At 50.3% G+C, this 16,101-nt stretch overlaps 1 protein-coding gene across 2 annotated transcripts in view; it reads right to left on the reverse strand.

The window, feature by feature from the left end:
• Nucleotides 1–16,101, reverse strand: part of STAB1 (stabilin 1) — an 829,863-nt gene that overhangs the window by 469,180 nt on the left and 344,582 nt on the right. For both annotated transcript variants that reach the window (XM_069206091.1, XM_069206090.1), the window contains exon 25: nt 14,774–14,867. In XM_069206091.1, the coding sequence (XP_069062192.1) occupies nt 14,774–14,867 (94 nt within the window). The remainder of the gene's footprint in view (nt 1–14,773; nt 14,868–16,101) is intronic.

The raw sequence follows: 16,101 nt of genomic DNA on the forward strand, positions 1-16,101 counted from the left end.
TATGAGAGAGAAAGGTGTAAAGAACATTACAAGCTCCTGCCATTTTGCTTTGGAAGCCTTTGCCATAAAACGTATCCCTGAGAAAGGAACCAGTATATTTTTCCCAAAACATTTGGGAATGAAAGTGCAAGCAGTGCAAAGAAATGTGCTCGGATTTGCTCAGAGGTTTTTGAAAATCAGACACAGTGATTTGTATCCCTCTGTTCCAGCACCACTTGATGCACCCTCAGGAATGCTGCAGGTACAGATGAAGTTAAGACTTCCCTGTTTGCTCCTCTGAGTGTGTGGGCTGCCTGCCTCAGGACTGGGGAGTGGCCTCTCTAGCTTTGAACTTGAATATTTATACAAAGAGGTTTTCCTTAGGTCTAGGGGTTCTAGACTACTGCTGAATCCTAGGGATAGAGAAGTCCTGGTTGTGCGATGAAGTGCCTGCCCTCTGAAACATATTTCATGATACTATTAAGAATGGAATGAACCAAAGACCGAAAACACGGATTGTCTAGAAATAAGTTGTGCACCACTTAAAGGTGGGAATTTCATCTTCCAAATGTCTGGAATAAAGAAGGCGCTATGCACCCAGGAAGTTGGATCTGACAAGGAATTACATGACTCGGTTTTAAATGAAAATTTTTCTTGCACCTTGAACTGCGGTGGTATGGTACCTTTCTGTTACTTAAATCCGTTGACTGGTTCCAATTAAACGTTACCTAAATATTTGGAGCACTTTGGACCATCAGAAAAGGAGCTACAAAAATTCTTCTGAACTTTGGGACACAAACATTTCTCAAGTGTGAAGGATTGGGACAAGGTGCCAAAGCTCCTGGGAAAGACATGGCCTCCCCAGCAACATTTGAACTGTTTCCTCTCTTGGGGTTTTGACCATACAGTTCGAGGCTACTGCAGGGCCGCGTTAAAGACGGCTGTAGTCTGGTGAAGCCCTGTTTGGCCGCAGTTGAAGCCTTCCTCCTCCTAAGGACTTCTGACTTCCACCATGCTTGTAACTCAACCTTGTGCCATGCACAGTCCTGGGGACATGTAAGTTAGCTCCTTCAAGACAAGCTGAGGGCTTCTATCCACTGAGTCGAGGCCTGATAAAGGGGCTCCTTGGGAAGATGTTTATTCTCCATGTCTGGCTGGCACTGAAAATGAGGGTTGTCTGGAGAAGCCTGTTGTGAGATCCAGTGTTGTGTATGAATGAAATCTTTCTCATGGGAGCAGTCTGTGGTGTGGTGTGTTCGGGGGAGAGCAGCTAAGAATGTTAAGCAGATGGGCTTAGGCAAGGAGACAGAAATGCTCACGGTGAGTGCTTGAAGCAGGTACTTGTAACCTGCATGTGAGTGTGAACAGGGCTAGTGGTCTGTGTGTAGGCAGTGAGTCTTACACTCTTACAAGATGTTGAGCAGTAACACCTGTCCCACTGCCCTGTAACACCAAGAAGCCCAAGTGACAAGGAGCTGCATCTCATGAATTAAAGGAGGGCTTGTGTCCTTGCAAGAGGACAGGAGCACTGCAGAATCAAAGCAGCAGTCATGGAAGAAAGGAGCTGCATCTCATGAATGTCCTTGCAGGAGGATGGGAGCGCTGGAGAAGCAAAGCATCAGTCATGGAAGAAAGAAGGAGCTGCATCTCATGAAGGAAAGGAGGGCCTGCTGTCCTTGCAGGAGGGCTTCGGCACTGGGGAAACAAAGCAGCAGTCATGGAAGAAAGGAGGAGCTGCATCTCATGAATGTCCTTGCAGGAGGTCAGGAGCACTAGAGAAGCAAAGCATCAGTCATGGAAGAAAGAAGGAGCTGCATCCCATGAAGGAAAGGAGGGCCTGCTGTCCTTGCAGGAGGACAGGAGCACTGGAGAAGCAAAGCATCAGTCATGGAAGAAACAAGGAGCTACATCCCATGAAGGTCCGTGCAGGAGGACAGGAGTACTGGATAAGCAAAGCAGCAGTCATGGAAGAAAGAAGGAGCTGCATCTCATAAATGTCCTTGCAGGAGGACAGGAGCACTGGAGAACCAAAGCAGCAGTCATGGAAGAAACAAGGAGCTGCATCTCATGAAGGAAAGGAGGGCCTGCTGTCCTTGCAGGAGGACAGGAGCACTGCAGAAGCAAAGCAGCAGTCATGGAAGAAAGAAGGAGCTGCATCTCATGAATGTCCTTGCAGGAGGACAGGAGCACTGGAGAAGCAAAGCATCAGACATGGAAGAAAGAAGGAGCTGCATCTCATGAAGGAAAGGAGGACCTGCTGTCCTTGCAGGAGGACAGGGGCACTGCAGAAGCAAAGCAGCAGTCATGGAAGAAAGAAGGAGCTGCATCTCATGAATGTCCTTGCAGGAGGACAGGAGCGCTGGAGAAGCAAAGCATCAGTCATGGAAGAAAGAAGAAGCTGCATCTCATGAATGTCCTTGCAGGAGGACAGGAGCACTGGAGAAACAAAGCAGCAGTCATGGAAGAAACAAGGAGCAGCATCTCATGAAGGAAAGGAGGGCCTGCTGTCCTTGCAGGAGGACAGGAGCACTGGAGAACCAAAGCAGCAGTCATGGAAGAAACAAGGAGCTGCATCTCATGAATGTCCTTGCAGGAGGACAGGAGCACTGGAGAAGCAAAGCATCAGTCATGGAAGAAAGAAGGAGCTGCATCTCATGAATGTCCTTGCAGGAGGATGGGAGCGCTGGAGAAGCAAAGCATCAGTGATGGAAGAAAGAAGGAGGAGCTGAATCTCATGAATGTCCTTGCAGGAGAACAGGAGCACTGGAGAACCAAAGCATCAGTCATGGAAGAAAGAAGGAGCTGCATCTCATGAATGTCCTCGCAGGAGGACCGGAGCACTGGAGAAGCAAAGCAGCAGTCAAGGAAGAAACAAGGAGCTGCATCCCATGAAGGTCCTTGCAGGAGGACAGGAGAACTGGAGAAGCAAAGCAGCAGCCATGGAAGAAACAAGGAGATGCATCTCATGAATGAAAGGAGGGCCTGCTGTCCTTGCAGGAGGTCAGGAGCACTGCAGAAGCAAAGCAGCAGTCATGGAAGAAAGAAGGAGGAGCTGCATCTCATGAATGTCCTTGCAGGAGGGCAGGAGCACTGGAGAACCAAAGCAGCAGTCATGGAAGAAACAAGGAGCTACATCTCATGAATGTCCTCGCAGGAGGACAGGAGCACTGCAGAAGCAAAGCAGCAGTCATGGAAGAAAGGAGCTGCATCTCATGAATATCCTTGCAGGAGGACGGGGCACTGCAGAAGCAAAGCATCAGTCATGGAAGAAAGAAGGAGCTGCATCTCATGAAGGAAAGGAGGGCCTGCTGTCCTTGCAGGAGGGCAGGAGCACTGGAGAAGCAAAGCAGCAGTCATGGAAGAAAGGAGGAGTTGCATCTCATGAATGTCCTTGCAGGAGGACAGGAGCACTGGAGAAGCAAAGCATCAGTCATGGAAGAAAGAAGGAGCTGCATCTCATGAAGGTCCTTGCAGGAGGACAGGAGCACTGCAGAAGCAAAGCATCAGTCATGGAAGAAACAAGGAGCTACATCTCATGAATGTCATCGCAGGAGGACAGGAGCACTGCAGAAGCAAAGCAGCAGTCATGGAAGAAAGGAGCTGCATCTCATGAATATCCTTGCAGGAGGACGGGGCACTGCAGAAGCAAAGCATCAGTCATGGAAGAAAGAAGGAGCTGCATCTCATGAAGGAAAGGAGGGCCTGCTGTCTTTGCAGGAGGGCAGGAGCACTGGAGAAGCAAAGCAGCAGTCATGGAAGAAAGGAGGAGTTGCATCTCATGAATGTCCTTGCAGGAGGACAGGAGCACTGGAGAAACAAAGCATCAGTCATGGAAGAAAGAAGGAGCTGCATCTCATGAAGGTCCTTGCAGGAGGACAGGAGCACTGCAGAAGCAAAGCATCAGTCATGGAAGAAACAAGGAGCTGCATCTCATGAATGTCCTTGCAGGAGAACAGGAGCGCTGCAGAAGCAAAGCAGCAGTCATGGAAGAAAGAAGGAGCTGCATCTCATGAATGTCCTTGCAGGAGGATGGGAGCGCTGGAGAAGCAAAGCAGCAGTCATGGAAGAAACAAGGAGCTGCATCTCATGAAGGAAAGGAGGGCCTGCTGTCCTTGCAGGAGGACAGGAGCACTGGAGAACCAAAGCAGCAGTCATGGAAGAAACAAGGAGCTGCATCTCATGAATGTCCTTGCAGGAGGACAGGAGCACTGGAGAAGCAAAGCATCAGTCATGGAAGAAAGAAGGAGCTGCATCTCATGAATGTCCTTGCAGGAGGATGGGAGCGCTGGAGAAGCAAAGCATCAGTGATGGAAGAAAGAAGGAGGAGCTGAATCTCATGAATGTCCTTGCAGGAGAACAGGAGCACTGGAGAACCAAAGCATCAGTCATGGAAGAAAGAAGGAGCTGCATCTCATGAATGTCCTCGCAGGAGGACAGGAGCACTGCAGAAGCAAAGCAGCAGTCATGGAAGAAGGATCATGAATGTCCTTGCAGGAGGACCGGAGCACTGGAGAAGCAAAGCAGCAGTCAAGGAAGAAACAAGGAGCTGCATCCCATGAAGGTCCTTGCAGGAGGACAGGAGAACTGGAGAAGCAAAGCAGCAGCCATGGAAGAAACAAGGAGCTGCATCTCATGAATGAAAGGAGGGCCTGCTGTCCTTGCAGGAGGTCAGGAGCACTGCAGAAGCAAAGCAGCAGTCATGGAAGAAAGAAGGAGGAGCTGCATCTCATGAATGTCCTTGCAGGAGGGCAGGAGCACTGGAGAACCAAAGCAGCAGTCATGGAAGAAAGGAGCTGCATCTCATGAATATCCTTGCAGGAGGACGGGGCACTGCAGAAGCAAAGCATCAGTCATGGAAGAAAGAAGGAGCTGCATCTCATGAAGGAAAGGAGGGCCTGCTGTCTTTGCAGGAGGGCAGGAGCACTGGAGAAGCAAAGCAGCAGTCATGGAAGAAAGGAGGAGTTGCATCTCATGAATGTCCTTGCAGGAGGACAGGAGCACTGGAGAAACAAAGCATCAGTCATGGAAGAAAGAAGGAGCTGCATCTCATGAAGGTCCTTGCAGGAGGACAGGAGCACTGCAGAAGCAAAGCATCAGTCATGGAAGAAACAAGGAGCTGCATCTCATGAATGTCCTTGCAGGAGAACAGGAGCGCTGCAGAAGCAAAGCAGCAGTCATGGAAGAAAGAAGGAGCTGCATCTCATGAATGTCCTTGCAGGAGGATGGGAGCGCTGGAGAAGCAAAGCAGCAGTCATGGAAGAAACAAGGAGCTGCATCTCATGAAGGAAAGGAGGGCCTGCTGTCCTTGCAGGAGGACAGGAGCACTGGAGAACCAAAGCAGCAGTCATGGAAGAAACAAGGAGCTGCATCTCATGAATGTCCTTGCAGGAGGACAGGAGCACTGGAGAAGCAAAGCATCAGTCATGGAAGAAAGAAGGAGCTGCATCTCATGAATGTCCTTGCAGGAGGATGGGAGCGCTGGAGAAGCAAAGCATCAGTGATGGAAGAAAGAAGGAGGAGCTGAATCTCATGAATGTCCTTGCAGGAGAACAGGAGCACTGGAGAACCAAAGCATCAGTCATGGAAGAAAGAAGGAGCTGCATCTCATGAATGTCCTCGCAGGAGGACAGGAGCACTGCAGAAGCAAAGCAGCAGTCATGGAAGAAGGATCATGAATGTCCTTGCAGGAGGACCGGAGCACTGGAGAAGCAAAGCAGCAGTCAAGGAAGAAACAAGGAGCTGCATCCCATGAAGATCCTTGCAGGAGGACAGGAGAACTGGAGAAGCAAAGCAGCAGCCATGGAAGAAACAAGGAGCTGCATCTCATGAATGAAAGGAGGGCCTGCTGTCCTTGCAGGAGGTCAGGAGCACTGCAGAAGCAAAGCAGCAGTCATGGAAGAAAGAAGGAGGAGCTGCATCTCATGAATGTCCTTGCAGGAGGGCAGGAGCACTGGAGAACCAAAGCAGCAGTCATGGAAGAAACAAGGAGCTACATCTCATGAATGTCCTCGCAGGAGGACAGGAGCACTGCAGAAGCAAAGCAGCAGTCATGGAAGAAAGGAGCTGCATCTCATGAATATCCTTGCAGGAGGACGGGGCACTGCAGAAGCAAAGCATCAGTCATGGAAGAAAGAAGGAGCTGCATCTCATGAAGGAAAGGAGGGCCTGCTGTCCTTGCAGGAGGGCAGGAGCACTGGAGAAGCAAAGCAGCAGTCATGGAAGAAAGGAGGAGTTGCATCTCATGAATGTCCTTGCAGGAGGACAGGAGCACTGGAGAAGCAAAGCATCAGTCATGGAAGAAAGAAGGAGCTGCATCTCATGAAGGTCCTTGCAGGAGGACAGGAGCACTGCAGAAGCAAAGCATCAGTCATGGAAGAAACAAGGAGCTACATCTCATGAATGTCATCGCAGGAGGACAGGAGCACTGCAGAAGCAAAGCAGCAGTCATGGAAGAAAGGAGCTGCATCTCATGAATATCCTTGCAGGAGGACGGGGCACTGCAGAAGCAAAGCATCAGTCATGGAAGAAAGAAGGAGCTGCATCTCATGAAGGAAAGGAGGGCCTGCTGTCTTTGCAGGAGGGCAGGAGCACTGGAGAAGCAAAGCAGCAGTCATGGAAGAAAGGAGGAGTTGCATCTCATGAATGTCCTTGCAGGAGGACAGGAGCACTGGAGAAACAAAGCATCAGTCATGGAAGAAAGAAGGAGCTGCATCTCATGAAGGTCCTTGCAGGAGGACAGGAGCACTGCAGAAGCAAAGCATCAGTCATGGAAGAAACAAGGAGCTGCATCTCATGAATGTCCTTGCAGGAGAACAGGAGCGCTGCAGAAGCAAAGCAGCAGTCATGGAAGAAGGATAATGAATGTCCTTGCAGGAGGACAGGAGCACTGGAGAAGCAAAGCAGCAGTCATGGAAGAAACAAGGAGCTGCATCTCAAGAAGGAAAGGAGGGCCTGCTGTCCTCGCAGGAGGACAGGAGCACTGGAGAAGCAAAGCATCAGTCATGGACGAAACAAGGAGCTGCATCCCATGAAGGTCCTTGCAGGAGGATAGGAGCACTGGAGAAGCAAAGCATCAGTCATGGAAGAAAGAAGGAGCTGCATCTCATGAAGGTCCTTGCAGGAGGACAGGAGCACTGCAGAAGCAAAGCATCAGTCATGGAAGAAACAAGGAGCTACATCTCATGAATGTCATCGCAGGAGGACAGGAGCACTGCAGAAGCAAAGCAGCAGTCATGGAAGAAAGGAGCTGCATCTCATGAATATCCTTGCAGGAGGACGGGGCACTGCAGAAGCAAAGCATCAGTCATGGAAGAAAGAAGGAGCTGCATCTCATGAAGGAAAGGAGGGCCTGCTGTCTTTGCAGGAGGGCAGGAGCACTGGAGAAGCAAAGCAGCAGTCATGGAAGAAAGGAGGAGTTGCATCTCATGAATGTCCTTGCAGGAGGACAGGAGCACTGGAGAAACAAAGCATCAGTCATGGAAGAAAGAAGGAGCTGCATCTCATGAAGGTCCTTGCAGGAGGACAGGAGCACTGCAGAAGCAAAGCATCAGTCATGGAAGAAACAAGGAGCTGCATCTCATGAATGTCCTTGCAGGAGAACAGGAGCGCTGCAGAAGCAAAGCAGCAGTCATGGAAGAAGGATAATGAATGTCCTTGCAGGAGGACAGGAGCACTGGAGAAGCAAAGCAGCAGTCATGGAAGAAACAAGGAGCTGCATCTCAAGAAGGAAAGGAGGGCCTGCTGTCCTCGCAGGAGGACAGGAGCACTGGAGAAGCAAAGCATCAGTCATGGACGAAACAAGGAGCTGCATCCCATGAAGGTCCTTGCAGGAGGATAGGAGCACTGGAGAAGCAAAGCATCAGTCATGGAAGAAAGAAGGAGCTGCATCTCATGAATGTCCTTGCAGGAGGACAGGAGCGCTGCAGAAGCAAAGCAGCAGTCATGGAAGAAAGAAGGAGCTGCATCTCATGAATGTCCTTGCAGGAGGACAGGAGCGCTGCAGAAGCAAAGCAGCAGTCATGGAAGAAAGAAGAAGCTGCATCTCATGAATGTCCTTGCAGGAGGACAGGAGTACTGGAGAAGCAAAGCAGCAGTCGTGGAAGAAACAAGGAGCTGCATCTCAAGAAGGAAAGGAGGGCCTGGTGTCCTCGCAGGAGGACAGGAGCACTGGAGAAGCAAAACATCAGTCATGGAAGAAACAAGGAGCTGCATCCCATGAAGGTCCTTGCAGGAGGACAGGAGCACTGGAGAAGCAAAGCATCAGTCATGGAAGAAAGAAGGAGCTGCATCTCATAAATGTCCTTGCAGGAGGACAGGAGCGCTGCAGAAGCAAAGCATCAGTCATGGAAGAAAGAAGGAGCTGCATCTCATGAAGGAAAGGAGGGCCTGCTGTCCTTGCAGGAGGACAGGAGCACTGCAGAAGCAAAGCATCAGTCATGGAAGAAAGAAGGAGGAGGAGCTGCATCTCATGAATGTCCTTGCAGGAGGACAGGAGCACTGCAGAAGCAAAGCAGCAGTCATGGAAGAAAGAAGGAGCTGCATCTCATGAAGGAAAGGAGGGCCTGCTGTCCTTGTAGGAGGGCAGGAGCACTGCAGAAGCAAAGCAGCAGTCATGGAAGAAACAAGGAGCTGCATCTCATGAGGGAAAGGAGGGCCTGCTGTCCTTGCAGGAGGGCAGGAGCACTGGAGAAGCAAAGCAGCAGTCATGAAAGAAAGAAGGAGCTGCATCTCATGAATGTCCTTGCAGGAGGACAGGAGCGCTGCAGAAGCAAAGCAGCAAAGCAGCAGTCATGGAAGAAAGAAGGAGCTGCATCTCATGAATGTCCTTGCAGGAGGACAGGAGCGCTGGAGAAGCAAAGCATCAGTCATGGAAGAAAGAAGGAGCTGCATCTCATGAATGTCCTTGCAGGAGGATGGGAGCGCTGGAGAAGCAAAGCAACAGTCATGGAAGAAAGAAGGAGGAGCTGCATCTCATGAATGTCCTTGCAGGAGGACAGGAGCACTAGAGAACCAAAGCAGCAGTCATGGAAGAAACAAGGAGCTGCATCTTATGAATGTCCTCGCTGGAGGACAGGAGCACTGCAGAAGCAAAGCAGCAGTCATGGAAGAAAGGAGCTGCATCTCATGAATGTCCTTGCAGGAGGACGGGGCACTGCAGAAGCAAAGCATCAGTCATGGAAGAAAGAAGGAGCTGCATCTCATGAAGGAAAGGAGGGCCTTCTGTCCTTGCAGGAGGGCAGGCGCACTGGAGAAGCAAAGCAGCAGTCATGGAAGAAAGGAGGAGTTGCATCTCATGAATGTCCTTGCAGGAGGACAGGAGCACTGGAGAAGCAAAGCATCAGTCATGGAAGAAAGAAGGAGCTGCATCTCATGAAGGTCCTTGCAGGAGGACAGGAGCACTGCAGAAGCAAAGCATCAGTCATGGAAGAAACAAGGAGCTGCATCTCATGAATGTCCTTGCAGGAGAACAGGAGCACTGCAGAAGCAAAGCAGCAGTCATGGAAGAAAGAAGGAGCTGCATCTCATGAATGTCCTCGCAGGAGGACAGGAGCACTGCAGAAGCAAAGCAGCAGTCATGGAAGAAGGATCATGAATGTCCTTGCAGGAGGACAGGAGCACTGGAGAAGCAAAGCAGCAGTCATGGAAGAAACAAGGAGCTGCATCTCAAGAAGGAAAGGAGGGCCTGCTGTCCTCGCAGGAGGACAGGAGCACTGGAGAAGCAAAGCATCAGTCATAGAAGAAACAAGGAGCTGCATCCCATGAAGGTCCTTGCAGGAGGACAGGAGCACTGGGGAAGCAAAGCAGCAGTCATGGAAGAAACAAGGAGCTGCATCTCATGAAGGTCCTTGCAGGAGGACAGGAGCACTGCAGAAGCAAAGCATCAGTCATGGAAGAAACAAGGAGCTGCATCTCATGAATGTCCTTGCAGGAGAACAGGAGCACTGCAGAAGCAAAGCAGCAGTCATGGAAGAAAGAAGGAGCTGCATCTCATGAATGTCCTCGCAGGAGGACAGGAGCACTGCAGAAGCAAAGCAGCAGTCATGGAAGAAGGATCATGAATGTCCTTGCAGGAGGACAGGAGCACTGGAGAAGCAAAGCAGCAGTCACTGAAGAAACAAGGAGCTGCATCTCAAGAAGGAAAGGAGGGCCTGCTGTCCTCGCAGGAGGACAGGAGCACTGGAGAAGCAAAGCATCAGTCATAGAAGAAACAAGGAGCTGCATCCCATGAAGGTCCTTGCAGGAGGACAGGAGCACTGGGGAAGCAAAGCAGCAGTCATGGAAGAAACAAGGAGCTGCATCTCATGAATGAAAGGAGGGCCTGCTGTCCTTGCAGGAGGAGAGGAGCACTGCAGAAGCAAAGCAGCAGTCATGGAAGAAAGAAGGAGCTGTATCCCATGAATGTCCTTGCAGGAGGACAGGAGCACTGGGGAAGCAAAGCAGCAGTCATGGAAGAAAGAAGGAGCTGCATCTCATGAATGAAAGGAGGGCCTGCTGTCCTTGCAGCAGGGCAGGAGCACTGCAGAAGCAAAGCAGCAGTCATGGAAGAAAGAAGGAGCTGCATCTCATGAATGTCCTTGCAGGAGGACAGGAGCACTGGAGAAGCAAAGCAGCAGTCATGGAATAAAGAAGGAGCTGCATCTCATGAAGGAAAGGAGGGCTTGCTGTCCTTGCAGGAGGATGGGAGCGCTGGAGAAGCAAAGCATCAGTCATGGAAGAAAGAAGGAGCTGCATCTCTTGAATGTCCTCGCAGGAGGGCAGGAGCACTGGAGAAGCAAAGCATCAGTCATGGAAGAAAGAAGGAGCTGCATATCATGGAGAAAAAGGAGGGCCTGCTGTCCTTGCAGGAGGACAGGAGCACTGGAGGACTAAAGCAGCAGTCATGGAAGAATGAAGGGGCTGCATCCCATGAATGAAAGGAGGGCCTGCTGTCCTTGAGGGAGGACAGGAGCACTGAAGAAGCAAAGCAGCAGTCATGGATGAAACAAGGAGCTGCATCTCATGAAGGAAAGGAGGGCCTGCTGTCCTGCAAGGAGGACTGGAGCACTGCAGAAGCAAAGCAGCAGTCATGGAAGAAAGGAGCTGCATCTCATGAAGGAAGGGAGGGCCTGCTGTCCTTGCAGGAGGACAGGAGCACTGGAGAACCAAATCAGCAGTCATGGAAGAAACAAGGAGCTGCATCTCATGAAGGTGTTTGCAGGAGGACAGGAGCACTGCAGAAGCAAAGCAGAAGTCATGGAAGAAACAAGGAGCTGCATCTCATGAAGGTCCTTGTAGGAGGACAGGAGCAATGGAGAAGCAAAGCAGCAGTCATGGAAGAAACAAGGAACTGCATCCCATGAATGAAAGGAGGGCCTGCTGTCCTTGAGGGAGGACAGGAGCACTGCAGAAGCAAAGCAGCAGTCATGGAAGAAACAAGGAGTTGCTTTCCCTGCCCACATATCTGCCCTCATCTGGGAGTCTGCTGCCAGGCAGTGCACACCAAGAGAGCAGAAAGATCTGGGCTCCTGAGATGTAATGCTGTCCTGCTTGCAAGAGTCCCCCCAGGACAGGAGAGGTGTTGTGCAGGGTAGGAGAGGACTACTTGGGTAAGTGTGACTGTAGAGGGGTCCCGGGCTGTGCAGAACCTTTTTAAGCTACTTGGGGCATCAAGTGTCAGAGTCCGTCTGAGAGGTTGGGTCCGGCACAGCATGATCTTTATTTATGTATTTCAGGGCCCCCTCATTCAGTTGTGAGAGTGGATATTTAGAGTGTTTTGAAGGTAACAGGTGTGATGGGATGTGATGCTGTGTGTTTTGAGGGCCTCTGTGCATGGCAGTGTTCTGGGCTGAGCCTCAGTTTTAATATTGAGTCAGTGGCTGTGGACTGCTTTCTAATGGCATTGCAGACCCCGGCAATGATTCACAGCCCCTCAGATGTGCTGCCCCCAGTTTAAAGGCCTCTGAGCTGGTGCACAGGGACCAGGAGACCTTTCCAGCTCGGTTGTCATGGTTAAAGCCTGGTTATGGATCACTTGTTCTTGTACCGCTCTTCATGACTTGTCTGGAGGTAAGAAGACATTCTGGTCTGTTTTCCTAAATCCGGGGATGTTCATGTAGGTTATTTATAGAATCAGACAGTAAATGGACAATAATCGGGATATCTGCCCTGCATAGTTGGAAATGAGAACAAGGGACCACGAACGTCTGAGCTGCAATCCACTGATCTGGGCTCTGCTGTGAGAGTCCCTTTGGGATGGGCACCAGTGCTGGTACCCAGGCAGCGATGGCACCAGATGCCATGTATGTTCTATTGGGAGTTACATCTGGTGTGCTACAATGCTGTTTCAGTCTGAGTAGTGTGGTGCGAGTTATGGTTATCTTTGGGCGCGACCTATAATTTTTTGAAATAACTGATATAACATAAAATACATAAAGTGCAATTAGCAGCAGCAAGTGAGACATTCAATGTCCAAAGACAATCACTATGGAAGCCGATGTTACGCTGGCCATGACACGAGCGCAGGCGTATAGCCCGCTGCTTATAGGCTGCCAGTGAATGTCGTAGCTTCCCTGTGGGTAGCCTCTGAAGGACCTCCAGGGCAGCCCTGCACTGCCTTATCTTGGCCTGCCTAAAGGAAGCTAAAACATGTACAGAGCTCAGTGCAGAATAGCATTTGCAGAAATGGACAAAGTGCATAGTGCTCTGCGCAGACAACCCATCGCAGGGGATGCTGGAAGAGTGGCAGGAGAGATGCCGTGTATCGGGGACGCCACTAAGACATGGGTAGTGTTAAGGCATAGTCTGACCCACCTATGCTGTACATTGTTCACCCATAAATGATACGGCTCAATACCTAGGCAAGTTCTAACTTGGGTGCGAGCTACAATCGTGGACAGACCAGAATTGTTTGCCATTCTTTCCTCTGCACATCTATCTGGAAAGGCTTTCACCAGATGTTTCTGAAAGCTGGGCCTGAAGGTGGTGGGTTCAGGAACAGATCATCTAAGGCCAGCCAGTTACAGTCTTGGATATATATGACAACCAAGCTGTTTTAGAGCTCTTATCCATGGCCAAGCAACCACTCAGGACTGCATGATTCAATATAGTGTCCTCCGTCGTCCATATCCTTAACCATAAAACAAGGGCTGCAGTCTCACAAAATCACTTATATGACAAAGCCCAATTCATAGATAACATATATAGTTGCTAGTGGATTCATATACAGTGAACAGTCATTTTATAAAACCCATTTTCCACTTTCTCCAACCCTGGCTGATCACAAATACCCCAAAACCATCACCAAAAGTTGCACCAGAGCACCACTCAGCCCTGTAGATTTGCAGCAGCTCTTTAATGGTTTGCTGCTTATTCTAGTATCAAGCCTGAACCTGACCATAACACAAGTTTTAGACTGATTGATAAATCTAAGCTAGATATGGAAATAAAGAAATGGTCTAGCAATTTCTGTAGCCCATTAGCAGTTCCTGCCAACGTGACGTTTTAATAGGCATAGGCCAAATCCGATATACTACGCCTACCATTGGGCAATAAGTATGAATAATCAAAACATGCTTCTCTGAATAATTACCATATAAAGACCAAATAAATGGGGCCAATGTGCAACCTTGGGTCACACCACAATCTAATCTGACATTTCTGTAGTTTCCCCTGCTGGGCCATATCTCACGCTGGCAGTAACTTCCGCATGGAGCTCCCTCAAAAAATCCATAATGGTGGGCTCGACCCCCATCTCAGCCATTTTTGCCCAGAGCTTAGACCTATAGACTGAGTCGAAAGCCGAGCTCAAGTCCATGTAAGCTACATAGAGTTTGTCCCCCTTGGCTTTGAGTGCTTGTTTATTAGCATGTACAAGTTAAGGCATTGCTCTACAGTTCCCAGACCAGTACGGAAGCCAAACTGGAGATCATAAAGGACCTTGTCATTTGTCCAAGTTTGCAGAAGGTCAAATAGGACCCTTCCCATTATCTAGATGTCAAGTTTACTAATGAAATCAGCCAGTAAACACTTTAGGTCGTTCTTCGATCCTTTTTTTTTTTAAATAGGTACTATTGTTGCATGAGACCACGCCTTTGGGGGGGCCATGTGGACTGCAGCCTTAAAAACATTGGTGAAAATGGGAGCCTACAGAGGTAAATTGGTCCTGAAGAGATCAACTGGAACCCTACCTGGGCCCGACGCCTCAAGTGCAGGGCACTTCTTAAAGGCCTCCATTACATCGTGAAACTACTCCATATATTTACATCAAATAAAAAGTGCTATTTCTGGACCCTAAACTATCCTTCTGCCAAATTTGGTGTAATTCCGTCCACTGGTTTGGGCTGTATTTGTGCCTAAAAATCCCTATGGGAAATTGCATGGGGAAAAAGCATTTTGCCTCCCTTTTTATCAGCCCCCACTTATCGAATCACCCTGAAACTTTCAAGGCAGCAGCTGAACCGAGTGTTGTACTAATTTCGAACAATTCATGAAGATTAATCAAACAGAGCCAGTTATTGGCAAAATAAAAAATGCTTTTCCTATGTCGGCCGCCAGTAGGTTTTATTATATATATATATATATATACACACACACACACACACACATACACACAATATTTTGTTACTCGCTATTGTGACATACATCATTGGTGGTCACTGCTAGTTACCCTGCAAGGCACGAATGTGATCAATACCCCAACAATAGCCAATAGTGGCCCTGATTTTACTGATAGTAGCTCTAGCTATAGGAAAGGTTGGAGACTCCTGCGGTGGTACCTGGTATTAAACTCTTTACTGTAAAGACCTTTGCTACTCACATTCTCAGAGCAGCCTCCGCGCTCAGGCCTGCTGCACAGGTCCACAGGCTGACACGAAAACCCATCTCCTTCGTACCCGTCAGCACAGACGCATCTAACATAAAATAAAAGAGAAAACCAAAAAGAAGGTTAAATGATGCAATAAATAATGAGCACAAGCCTTTGGTTGTTTGAGCTTATTCAGGTAAATGATGCTTGCAGTACGAAGGTGACGGGTGGGAAGCAGGTGCGTGAGGTGGCAGTGCAGAGGTAGATGGGTGGGAAGCAGCTGCGTGAGGTGGCAGTGCAGAGGTGGATGGGTGGGAAGCAGCTGCATGAGGTGGCAGTGCAGAGGTAGATGGGTGGGAAGCAGCTGCGTGAGGTGGCAGTGCAGAGGTAGATGGGTGGGAAGCAGCTGTGTGAGGTGGCAGTACGAAGGTGACGGGTGGGCAGCAGCTGCGTGAGGTGGCAGTGCAGAGGTACATGGGTGGGAAGCAGCTGTGTGAGGTGGCAGTGCAGAGGTGGATGGGTGGAAAGCAGCTGCGTGAGGTGGCAGTGCAGAGGTAGATGGGTGGGCAGCAGCTGCGTGAGGTGGCAGTGCAGAGGTAGATGGGTGGGAAGCAGCTGTGTGAGGTGGCAGTGCAGAGGTGGATGGGTGGGCAGCAGTTGTGTGAGGTGGCAGTGCAGAGGTGGATAGGTGGGCAGCAGCAGCTTGAGGTGACAGTGCAGAGGTGGATGGGTGGGAAGCAGCTGCATGAGGTGGCACTGCAGAGGTAGATGGGTGGGAAGCAGCTGCATGAGGTGGCAGAGCAGAGGTAGATGGGTGGGAAGCAGCTGCGTGAGGTGGCAGTGCAGAGGTGGATGGGTGGGCAGCTGCTGCGAGAGGTGGCAGTGCAGTGGTAGATGGGTGGGAAGCAGCTGCGTGAGGTGGCAGAGCAGAGGTCGATGGGTGGGAAGCAGCTGCATGAGATGGCAGAGCAGATGTAGATGGGTGGGAAGCAGCTGAGTGAGGTGGCAGTGCAGAGGTAGATGGGTGGGAAGCAGCTGCGTGAGGTGGCAGTGCAGAGGTAGATGGGTGGGAAGCAGGTGCGTGAGGTGGCAGTGCAGAGGTAGATGGGTGGAAAGCAGCTGCGTGAGATGGCAAAGCAGAGGTAGATGGGTGAGAAGCAGCTGCGTGAGATGGCAGTGCAGAGGTAGATGGGTGGGAAGCAGCTGCGTGAGGTAGCAGAGTAAAGGTGGATGGATGGGAAGCAGCTGTGTGAGGTGGCAGTGCAGAGGTGGATGGATGGGAAGCAGCTACGAGAGGGGGCAGAGCAGAGGAGGATGTGTGGGCAGCAGCTACGTGAGGT

This window comes from Pleurodeles waltl, chromosome 9 (genome assembly GCF_031143425.1).
Source record: "Pleurodeles waltl isolate 20211129_DDA chromosome 9, aPleWal1.hap1.20221129, whole genome shotgun sequence".
Classification (NCBI taxonomy): domain Eukaryota; kingdom Metazoa; phylum Chordata; class Amphibia; order Caudata; family Salamandridae; genus Pleurodeles; species Pleurodeles waltl.